This window comes from Lichenostomus cassidix, chromosome 1 (assembly GCF_008360975.1).
Source record: "Lichenostomus cassidix isolate B80296 chromosome 1, HeHo_3.0, whole genome shotgun sequence".
Lineage (NCBI taxonomy): Eukaryota > Metazoa > Chordata > Aves > Passeriformes > Meliphagidae > Lichenostomus > Lichenostomus cassidix.
The window spans coordinates 75,687,847-75,700,525 of record NC_139479.1 but is presented as its reverse complement, the minus strand read 5'-3'; the positions used below and the strand labels follow the sequence as shown (position 1 = coordinate 75,700,525).

The 12,679-nt window shown below is 36.3% G+C and overlaps 1 protein-coding gene across 5 annotated transcripts in view; it reads left to right on the top strand.

Moving 5' to 3' along the window:
• The window catches only part of CNTN5 (contactin 5), a 602,217-nt gene that overhangs the window by 547,692 nt on the left and 41,846 nt on the right, over positions 1-12,679 (top strand). For all 5 annotated transcript variants that reach the window (XM_085064530.1, XM_085064543.1, XM_085064523.1 and 2 more), the window contains one exon: positions 3,549-3,669. In XM_085064530.1, the coding sequence (XP_084920656.1) occupies positions 3,549-3,669 (121 nt within the window). The remainder of the gene's footprint in view (positions 1-3,548; positions 3,670-12,679) is intronic.

The window sequence follows — 12,679 nt, the reverse complement described above, 5'->3', positions numbered from 1 at the left end:
CTTTTTTTGCTTCTGCGAATCCTCAACATTAGTACAAGTGCAAAAGACAAATGCAATCATGTCACTACTGAGCAAAGTATGCATATGAAATGCTCCTTGGAGCCTTTTTGAATTTGGGGAACTATTTCCACATCAAAAGCAAATGCTCATGTATAGGTGGCACCAGTTTAAAAAAAAATAGTTTCAAGCCATACCTTACATGTAAAGCTAATTAGATTCACTGCAGACATGACTATGACCTCAGACAATATGCCACACTGAAGCAGAGAGAGTCATAGCTCAACACAGCATCCAGCACTGGAGCTGCCCAGAACCAGATGAATGGGATACTTGGGAGCATAATATGAATGGTACAATAATTTGTAGTCCTGGGCAGAAACATTAGTCATGACAGATAGCATTGTTAGCTGTATTATTATTTATTTGTTACTTAATGAAGACAAACAGTTTGCTGACTTTGGAGGCTACTCTTAGCTCTCCTGAAAATAGTTTAAAGTTTGATTTGTTTTGTTTTATGTTTTAGCTTCAGTAAAATGTAATATATATTTCACACAGTAGAAGTTTATACTGAGAAAATACAAATACTTTTGATACTTGGTTAAATGGATAACACATGATGCTCAGAACACCAAGGAATATGAGTTTTTCTAATAAAATGCTACTTTGGAATAATGCACTACTTTGTACTTCTTACAAGATATTCCCTTCCACAAAAGAGCATAAAATCAGTGAAATAAAAAGCACCCTTTAAAAACATACACTTAATAGCATCAAAATTTAGACCTAGACAAAGAAATATAAACACCACTAATTTCAGTTTCGAATAAAATTAAGACCTCACAGCTGCTGATATATCAGGCTCTTCTAAATCATGGTAGTCCAGGTGAGAGAGACCTTCCTGCATTGTTTGCATCCATGTCACCCAGTTTTTGTCTTCCCCCTAGGGGAGTGTATGTCTCTGGTTTTGTTGAAGCATCACATCTTTTTCCACTGGCAGAAGACTAAAAGAAGAAAATTTCTGCCCTTAGATACTTTTCTTAAAAGAGTCTCTGCTGCATTCCCACTCAGTAGATTTTTTTAAACTGCATTGTTATTGTTCAACTTTAAGTAGAAACTGCAATGACAAGGTGCAGAAATTTTTTTATGCCTTAGAAAGCCAGCCCATCAGTTTAACCTCCCCCAGACCTTTTTGTGGCCTAGAGACTCTTATTACAGAACAAACTAATCCACAAATAATCTGTCTTCCATGGTTTGGGAGAATCTGTAAAATTAATTAAACCACTTTAAAAATGCCACTGAACAGCAGCAATGCAGTAATTTTTTTAGAGCTCCTGGTCAAACATACCTCCTACGTATCTAAATAGAAGCTAAAATGTGTCATTATTTTCTTGATTATGATCAAGAATCTAATGTCTGAGCATATACCTATCTCTATTAAACACAGTGAGTTTAATCCACTCGCACATCCTCAGGAATGCTGTCTGCACATCCTGTTACATTGTCCTAAAAGTGTTTCATGGGGATCTATTGTACTGCACTGCTCTCCACTTACGGCAATGATTTTTTCAATTGCTGCTTGTCTGCCCAGTTACACAGGTGTGCAGATAAAATACATATATTTTTTCCGATAAGAATATTGGGATTCACATATTCATGAACCCTCTGGAAGTTAGAGTGACAGCCAAGATTTTTAACAGCTCCTGAGCAAAGACATCCGACAATTGCTATCCATTGTGCTATTCCTCACACTTAACAACACATATTAAATGTAAATTACCCTCAAGAGGGGACAAATGTGGACTGATTCTGGTCTTACCCTTTTAATAAATAAGGCTTTGTACCAAGATCACTAATCATCTTGAGCAACCCATGTAGTAGCTAGCAAATGCTACTGTATTATACAACTTAAAAAGTTTATATCCTGAATTTGACTCCTGGTAGGAGTGTGTGCTCTTCTTCCACATTTTAAGCTGTAGAGTACTCAGATATTCTTTTTCACTGCTGTGATTTCTGACATGTCAGAGCAAGAATATAAGAATTGCATTATGGCCTGACTGGTTTGAGTATCTTCCCTTCAGCAACATCATTATCCAGGCCACATCAGAAGGCAAAACACTCCCACGGTAATCACACCCTTAGATCTACAGGGTTATTAAGCTATAGATCATGCCCATATTCACTTTGGCCTCAGAGACAGCCTTGATGCCTCCACCTCTTTTTTTCTTCTTTGCATGTGCATGTTCTTTGGTAAAGATTTTGCCTTGGTTCTACATGGAATATTACAACAAGTTAGTTCAAAAAATGTAAATGAAGAGAAAATTGACTGAAGAAGTGTGCCAAGATGTGATGCAAAGGAACTCTTCTGCCTAAAAAGAAAAAAAAATTAAATTATAGAAGATTGGATCTTGAAATGACTATTTCATCTTGTCATTAATGACCTTGGCATAAGTGAAAGTATGCAAATGACAATTGTACAGTACAAAGCTGGACATCTTACCAATACAGCAGATGATGAAAATAACAGATGGGAACAGACAAGAAATGTAATCCTATGAAGAACAAGGTCATGCACCCATGATTGACTGGTTATAAAGTGGGAGCTCATAACTTGCAAATGGTTAAGGATAAAGATCGGAGTGTATCTACATGAGCACAGAACAAGCAAATACAAATCTAGGTGAATTCAGTCACAAATTTCCAACACAGCTAGATAGGTATCTACACTTACACCCCTAGTAAAATTTTATTTTGAATGCAGGGTACAATTCTACTCACTCAGGATCAATATGACTCAAATTAAAACCATCACATGGGACAGAAATGTATAATTCAAGGAAAGACTGTTAGCATGGTTAGGAAAGTAGACCAAAGCAGAGAAGGGAAGTGCCTATAGTCAATTAATGTTTCTTACAGTGAGCTTTGGGGCTAGAACTCTAAAAAATAAGAATTTGAACTAGTTCTCTCATTATAGTCTCTATATTCACTTTTCAGGTTTAAACACATACAGATTTCAACAGCAAGAATGAGAATCTAAATGTTCATGTTTTCTAAATCATATTTAACATTAAGTTTCTCTATATTAATATAAATCAATCAATATTATCTTTCAAGTTATCTTAATTTCAGCACAGAAGCATGACATATTTCAAATGTCCCTGCATTGCAGTAAAGAGGATGAGGAAGAAAGTTCTTAATTTCTAAGAGGACTTTTTTGATACCAAGGATAGCATCCGAAATATTTCTGTTCATCTCCTTAATGAATTTCTTTGTGCTAGTTGGAATAATTCTCTTTGAACATGCAAATATGTGCAGTGTGCTTTAAGCAAAGTCAAAGTTATTAAAAACCTGAAATGCTCTTCTTTAATCCCTATTAATAATCGTATAAATGCAGTGTTCTGATAATCCTCACAAAAGGGTATTAGGACACATACATTTCATAAGATGAAAGCTGCATTCAGGAGTTGCTCAAACTGTACGAAAACACCCTTGTGAACTACCTTGAGCACAGATTTACTGAGTTTTAAACTGGCACTTCATCCCTGTTTCAGCAAGCGTCCTCTGCAGATTTAATGATCAGGAACATCCTCCTGATGCACGCCGGGAGATATGGCTGCAGGGTCCAGACCGCGGCAGACACCGTGTCAGATGAGACAGAGCTGCTCGTTAGGGGTGAGTATGCTTGGGGTGCACCCTGCCAACAGTCACCATGCACACTTGTGCCAGGGAATTGAAATACCTGAGCTTCAGGGATGCCTCTGCCACACAGTGGTCCTCAGATTTTATATTGTTGAAGCCATTTGTGATTAACCTACTGTCTTTGAAAGTAGTTTCACCATAAACTGACCTGCAGACACTGCAAAGAGAAACAAAAGACAGTGGGTTAATGGACAAAGTTTAAAGAGAGGTTACAGCACAAAAGGTATACCAGATTAACTAAAATGCAATTAGCCTTCACAGACCTGTGTAAGGTAGGTATATTGAGTTCTTTATACTTCTATGTAATGCTTTACATTTCATCTTACAGTCAAACCATTCTTTCAGCTTTAGCAGTTTAGGAACATTCATTCATTTCCTGAGAGGAGGGCCTATGCAGCCTTTTGTAAAATGATAGCTATGAACAATGAAACCAAAGCCCCATAATCTGACAAGAATGGGTTTTTTTCACACACGAAATTGTTATCACCAATTTTTTACTGCATCTTTAGGCCCAGTCCTATAATCTGTTAAATTGCTTCGCCCGTCATTTAACATTCCTGATTATGCACAGGAACACAGAGTCCTTTTCCTGCAGGATCCCAGATCATACCAAGGATGTCAACCAGTTTACAGTAAAGCAGGGCACCAGCACCACCTATGCCTTCCGTTAAGCAGAGTATTTCTGCATTCTGCACTACCTGTGTGTGTGTGTGTGTCTGTGTCTGTGTGTCTGTGTGCATATAAACATGTGTGTTCAGTGCCTGATGGGATCTGAGGATCTGCAGTTCATTACTGGCATAAAAACTGGTGGGTCCTGCAAGAGAGATGGATCACTGCTAGGTAGCCCAGCTGGCTAGCCCCATTGTGGATTGTGCATTTTTGAAATAATAAATCAAGGTAGATATTTTATTAACATTTGAAAAACTCCAGATTAAAAAAAAAATCAAAATTATTCAGATATTATAGTCTTTTAAAAATACTTATTTTACCACATTCCACAATGTCTTTAGGCTTGATGTGTTCCTATCCATGACTTTTAGGACAAATATATGTTTTAAATGATAAAGAATGTCTCTGGCTGACTGCAGGGCTCTTCACATTTCCATGAAAGGAATCATTATATATTTCCATAAAGACACTTTGAGGACTGTTAGATTTCTGTGAGCTATGGCACTATTGGGATGGTTGTATTCAGTTGACTCATTGCAGCCATGTAATACCATTTTAGCTGCCTTATGAAATCTGATTCATCCTTTTGGGTTATGCAAGACCTTTTGTGTTACCTTTGTCTGTCTCAGACAGGAGCTTGAGCCTCTACGGATAGACAAGGCAATCACAACTTTAAATTGAACTTTCGCTACAAAAAGCTCTTAGGTATTATCTCAGGTAGAGCGATTACAAAATTATTTTTTAAGAATACTGGTTATACAAATTAGTATATTGAATTTGCTGTAGAAATGAAATGATTCTCTGAAGGAGAGGACTGATATTCAATTTTAGAAAAGGCATTGTAAGCAGTATCAGGATGCATTTATGTGAGTCTCATTACCATGTCACCATGCTGTTGAAATAAAAACTATAACTACTTTGTGATAGAATTTAAATTCAAATATACTTTACTTACAATTTTCTTCTTTTCTTGTTTCTACAATTGGATAATTACAGGATAAAGTAAGAAATTGTGGTTTGTATTGCAGAAAATGTTTAAAGCCCATTCAGTGTAAAGCTGCTAATGACTAGTCCTCACAGACATCAACAAAATAAAAAACATTTATGAGAATCTAATCTATTTCTCTTTATACTTTTACAGGAACTTCATTTTCATTTCAGTATCTCTAATTTCTTTTTTCTCCCTTATCTCAGTCTATAGAGTGCACTTAGTGGTGTGCAATTTGACACCGATGATCCCAAATTGCAGCATTTCTCAAACTTCTTCACGTTTAGCTTTGTTGATACTGGACATTGCTTAGGGGAAGACACCAGCAGAAACAAATGTTTCAGTAAATATTTCAGTTAACTCTGAAGAATTCTACCTAACAGAGGAAGTCATCTTCTATGAAGAAAACCCATTGTCACTATGCAGCAAAGTCTGCAGTCCAAAGCCATATTATTCTTTCTTTCCAGTACAGTTAATAGTTAAAATAATTTCATTTTATGCATATTACAAAGGCTCCTTTTATTTTAAATGTTACAGCGTGTAGCCAAACTGAGATAGCAGAAGCTTTGTTTTGAAATCTTACATGTACTGATATAAGCAAACCCACAGCACATCCTTGTTCTGACCTTACTTTCTCTCCTTTTGCCTCTGCAGAAAATTCCAGTGAAAATACTGATAATATCATACCAGCATATAACTCCATTTCAATCATTACTTTTATTGTAAGGTTCATCTGGTATTTTAAAATATATTTGTAATTTTTTCTTGAAAAATTGTTCTTCTTACAATGTTCCTACAGGAAATAAATTTGACATACAGAAAAAATTAAATTAAAATAATCTCATTCTCCCTCCTTTAGATATTTCTGAATATCAGAATTACTGCTACTAGAAAATTGGCTAAATTTAAATTGAAGTATGTATTCAATACGTTCATTATTTTTAATTCAAAGGACTGTTTTTCAGAACTTAATTATGAGTGACTTGGAAGAGTGTTATATCTTGTTGCAACCTCCTCAGATAGAGAAAGCAGAAGCAAACTTTGCAGACTGATATTGCTCATAATTAACATCCTGATCTTTAACAGATAGACATTTTCAAGGAAGTCCAATGTCTCAGTATCATTTATTGTGGGGAAAGCATGGAGTATCCTTAAACAATATTTATCTATTTTGAAACCCACTTTACCTGTTTCTCTAATAGAATTTCCCTTGAATATATGCCTGGGAATGTGACTATTTTTGCCCTTGTTCTGCTTTGCTCTGTATTATATACTGGAAGTTAAATTCCAGAAATACCACCAATGAAAGGCAACATGAAGAACAGGGAATGAATAGTGCCAAGTAAATTTCAACTTCTTTGAGTCTAATTACTCATAAGAAGGTAATTAATGGTGCAAGAAGATTTCTGAATTTACTGCATATGTGTGTGTGAGTGAGTGTGTGTGTGTGTGTGTGTGTGTGTGTGTGTGTGTGTGTGTGTGAAAAGCAAAGGAAATTAAGACAGCAGCAAGTTTCTATTCTGCAGCTTTCTACAATGTGTTACATGTTTTTTAAACACAAAATTTAAATTTTCAAATTCACTACCTCACAGGTCTTGAATTTAGGTAAGTTGCAGTGAAATACATGTCTAATATTTTTTCCAATAATGATTGTGACCTGGGGAATATTTTGAAATATTCTCTTTCAGGAATATTTCAAAAGTATATATTAAAAGATATTCTAGATCATGTTTAGAAAAAAATCAGGATTAAGATCCCATCAGCAATTACTACTCAAAAACAAAATCCAAAGACTTCTCTAAGTGTTTTGAAAATCTGATTAAACTATGTATATTAAAGTAAGAAAAACTTTTCAGGGGTCCCTAGAAATTTATTTTCTAATTCTGTCAATAATGTGGGTTTCATTTTGAAATATATCTTTATATTTGTATTCAGTTAGGCTACTACCTAACTTGGAAAAGTGTTTCCTCTCCAAAATACAGCTGTACAAAATTCTCTGCAATTCATCATCACAGCTTGTTTTTATTATTAGGTATCTAAAAAAAAAAAAAGGACATGATTTTTTATTCATCCATCTGAGATCCACCATCCCCTCTAGATACACACCATTGATTCCGTAGAGATCCCCAGAGTCCTTTGCTCTCTGAATATGGGGAGGATAAGAGAAGATTCAGATCAAAGGCCAGAATTTACTTAAGGCAGAGGAGGCAATTCCAATCCCTTTCAACTTGCCTCAGCAGCTGCAGTGCTCATCTGTGAGATAGGATAACTCCTTTTATCTGTCTCAGACCTGGACTCATAATCCCAAAAGCTATACCTGCAGGTGACTGTTAGGTGAGACCAAGATATGTTCAAGCCTCTTTCTGAGGCAGAGAAGCCAGAAGCACAGAAATCAGGTGACAAACAAATGAGCACCTGGATGTGTAGGAGACAATTTAGGGCATCTCCAGCAACCCAAACATTTTCTTCTTTCATTGAATGACTCCTGTTCTAGAAATGAACAGAGGTTCCCTCAGGTGAACCTCTGTCAATGGCTTCAGCCAGTACACTGAACTGTTTATTGGAAAAGCAAAAGCTAAATAACAGACATGTACCTTCTGCACCAGGTGCCCTTCACTGGGGCAATGATGCAGATAGTGGCAAATCCTTAAAAGCCACTGCAATATTTTTCTGGAAGACAGTCACCAGAGCCCACAACAGCAGAAGATATATAGGCTGACACACCTCAAGGACATCCAGAAGTGAAAACAGTTTTTCACAGAAGCTGGTAACTATTTTGGCACCAGACCTGCACAAATGTGCTACTTTGAGCGCAATCCCATGACAGAAATTATGTATGTTTGATGATTAAGGAAATTGTTTCAGTGAGTGAATGAATACACAAAAATCACCACTATGGACTTACATTCCTGACACCCAAGTCATTACCTGATTTCATTTCATTTATGTCTTCTGTTGTTTGTTCACCCAAGGAAATGCAGAATACCTGTTTGCCAAGCAAACAAGAGTGTTTACAGGAGAATATAGATACTTACTACACAATCAACAAACGTTTTCCTCAGCTCAGGAAGTCAAGAGCCATTTAAGAAGTAGAAGTGATTTATGGTTTTTATGAACGTCAATCCTGTTCTTGACATCAGTCCAAGAATAGTTTTCCCATGTCTTGTTCTTTTTCTGGCTACTAGCCTTTACATATCCACCCAGATCTTCAACTTGCAGTGAATATTAAGCAGCAGAGGAGTGGAATAGCAGAGTGCTGCAGCTTGGCTGGTTTTCTACCTATCATTGGCACACCAGCAGTTGAGTTGTCTCTGTACTGATTTTTCACAAAGAGATTACCTAAGCAGAAGACTCTAATACAGGATAAATATGCATGTGATGTTCTGACTCTAATGATATCATCACAAACATGGGTAGCAAACACCCAAGTACCAGCCAGGAGACCTGCCTCTCACAGATGTCTCAGGTGATCTTGTAGACAGCAATGTGTCAGCATTTCTTGAGACAATGCCTGCTTGGTGAATTAATTTGTTTTTTAAAGCATGACTTCCAAAAAGGGATTATTATAGTCTTATTTCCCATCATGCTGTTGAAGTCTGAAGCTATCTGTGCTTTCAAATTTCCCTACAAAGGACATCTTCATAATCCCATGCTTCAACTATGTTTCACTGTAAAGACATTTAGAACAAGAAATACTTTTATCGTAAAGAGGTTGACACCATGAAAGGACTGACCCTTACTACCTTAAACTGCTCCAATTAGCTATAGTATTTTCCAGTTTGTGTTTATTTAACTCATCAGTACAAAAGCTATTGCTCAGTGACTGGGAGGTTTTGAAAAACATCAGCAGAAGCCAACTTTAAGAGCAAAAGGCTACTTCTTACACCTATTTTTGGCAAAAAGTGTCCCTTTTCTTTTAAAACACAAGGTTTCTGATGAACTCTTTTGAGGCACTGTTTTGCCATAGGCTGCAATAAAGAAAAGCTTGAGTACAAAAACCTCCTACCAAAGACAGTTATTGTATATTCCTTGCCCTTTCTTCTGCCAGTTTGGAGGATTGGTCGAAGTAAAGCATCTGTAGTTAAGCGAAGGAAAACAGTGGAAGTTGGGAACACCATACAAGAGTCTAACATGCTTTCACAAAGGTCATCATGAGGCTTCCTACAGCCACTTACAAGTAGAGATCCTTTTCACATATGCTGAGATGAGTAGTAGTCCTGGTTCAGCAGCAGTTTCCAAGAACAGTTTCTTGAAGATTAGAGGATCAGGGCCAAACTTGCCATAATACTCATCTCATGTGGATGGGGACGGTGCTTCAAACATTTAGAAAAGATTGAGTGATTTTTGTTACACTAAACTCCATTTTGTTAGAGATAATAGTGACACCACAGACACCAGAGTAGATATTTTTCAGAGTTATCCACTTTATACATGACATTTCTTTTTACAAGCATCATGACTGAGTTAGAAGCACAAATTGTGAAGCTAAAAGATTGGTTTACATCTGTGAAAGCTCCAGTGCCTAATCAATGGTACCAAGTTTCCAGGATTTTAAAGCTTATTTAATAAATGAAAGCTTTTTATCATAACATATTACTCGTTGTAGTAAAATTAAGTTGTCACAATAATTCCATCAACTCTTATTTGTAAATTAGTCTTCCAAAGCTGGCTTACAATTCATTACAACCAAAAGAGTAAGTAGTATTAGTTTCAAATTACTCAGACAGATGCTGGATGCAGCATTATACACTGCCTTATAATAGTCTATGGAGCAGTGAGGTCATTTCCAAACTTTCTTTAAAATTTCTCCACCTACTTGCAAAGGAGAAAAGACTACCAGTCCCAAAATTACTCACTCAATGTCTGAATTTCTGCAATATAAACAGTATAAACAAAGGTAGTGAAGGTTGACAGTACCTGGTAACTGAGACTGAGAAAGTGTAGCTAAGAGGATGACAATTAAGTCTCTGCCAAGGAGCTACAGCAATGCGGTAGCCAGGCAAGTTTGCTCAGGTTTGGAATTCAAGTTGTTAACTAACAAAATGTGATATCTTCTAAAACAAAAAATGTTTCAAATAAATAAAATAAAGTACATAGAAATTATTTATTCATTTCCTTTTATTTACCAATGATCATATAAAAGATTGTTTCACACATCTAGTCTTATTAATAATTTATATATATTTTAGATAGATAGATAGATAGATAGATAGATACACAGATGGATAGATAGATATAGATAGATCAATAGACAGAAACACAGATAGCAATAAATATATAGCTATCACTCTCTACAACTGTAGAGGCTGTAGGGAGGTGCAAGTCAGTCTATGCTCCCAAGTAACAAGCATCAGAATGAGAGAAAATGGACTCAAGTTGCACCAGGGGTGCAAATAACATCAGATTAGATATTAGGAAAAATTTATTCACGGAAAGCTTAGTCAGGCATTGAATAATGCTGCCCAGGGAATGGGTGGAATCATCAATCATGGAAGTGTTCAAAAGGTGCATGGATGTGGCACTGGTAGTGCTACAATGGGCTAAATTAATGATTGGATTTGGATTTGATGATCTTAGAGGTCTTTTCCAACCTTTATAATTCTATGATTTCTTAATTTTATAAAAGTATTTTATAAAATATTGTATAATATATTCATATGTATATATTATAAAATATAGTTTAGGAGAAATAATTTATTGATGTCAGTGATATTAGAAATAGAACTGTGTTATCTAAGCATTAGTTAACAACTTTGTTTACAGTACTATTTCATTCATTGACACTTAAGGATTTTAGTAGCTTTAGATGCCAGTTATAGTCTGGGTATTTTAGTAATTATTTACTCATTGTTGTTTGCTTTTATTATCCTTTTCACTCCTACTGCTCAAATTGTGTTTTCTATAGTTAAAGATGTCAGCAGACATTGTGATTTTCTAGGGAAAAAAAAAAAATAAGGTCCAGTCCTCTTTATTCTCAGCATCAATGCTGTATACCACTGGAAAACTCTTAGCATATACAGAGCTAATTAAAATCCTTTTGGCCAGTACAAATATTAGTACCAAAAAAAAAAAAGACATGGCAGGAAGATTCTTTAAAATTGAGATGAAGATCAACTTCCTTCTACAATATATAGCATGTATTTTAAGACTGTGCCCTGAGAGCTAACTAAATGCACTGTGCATGCCTAGTGTAAGTCAAAATGAGCATTCAGATCAAACAGCTACCTACAAGCTGTAAGATCTTGAAATGAAGCAGAGCACAATCTACTAGTGTGAAAGGATGAAAATCTTTGTGAGTACAGTCTGTGGTTTGAGTACACATTTTGTGGTCTAAAAATAAAAAAAAAAGGTTAAAGCTATTCATCTTACAGACTGTCAAAACTAGCAATCTAAGCAACAAATCCACTCTTATGCTTTATTTTTTGAGAAGTAATGTTTCCTCTGAACTCCAGCGACCTGGAGCAAATATAACACAGGGACTGTTGGTTAGGTTGACCACCCTGCTCCTTTCTGTTGTGATATTGCCAATAAAACTTAAAGACAAGTACTTGGGTTTAAAGGCCTTCAAACACATTATTAAATGAAACGTAAACAAGGTCAACAGATTCTTGCTGGTCCTTGAAATTACATTTGAGCTGTAGCAAAGGCCAGGAAGATGCCCTGAGCACAGACCCCATTATTCGGACTCACAGAATATGTCCATAATACAGAACTATTCCCTGAGGCCAGTGGGTACAGCAGAGCTTCCATTCACAGAGTTACTTTCCTAGTGCTTCTTCCTCTCAGGATGAGCATGGCAAACTGCCTGTTAGGATTTGCCCCAGCCCACAGCTGCCCATTAATTGTGCCAAAGCACTGGCTGGAAAAGCCATAATTTCACAGGGTTGCAATCGTGATAGGGTCTGTCTGCCAAGATAAGAGCAGATAGGATCAGGGCTAGAGTTCAGATCTGTACTTGAGCCCTCTTCAGTGTATCATCTGACACCGAAGATTTTTATGACATTGGAAGACAGTATATTACCATACATGGAGAATCAGCCATTTAGCCCACAGATTTCACCAAAACATTTCCAGCGATTTGATCTTGTAATAGGACAAGTTGTTTGGTAAAAGTAAGAATTCTCCTGGTCAAGCACAAGTGGAGTAAATCAGTGCATATTCTGGGATTCACAGGAAAGGGCACTTCCTCACTGAATGACTACAGCTATTATCGGTAATTGTTTTTCAAGAACTCTCACACGAACATCATATCATGGCAAGCAACCTAATGACCTCTCGGGATGATAATTCCAACAATAAAAAGATACATAAAACAAATTTGCCAAA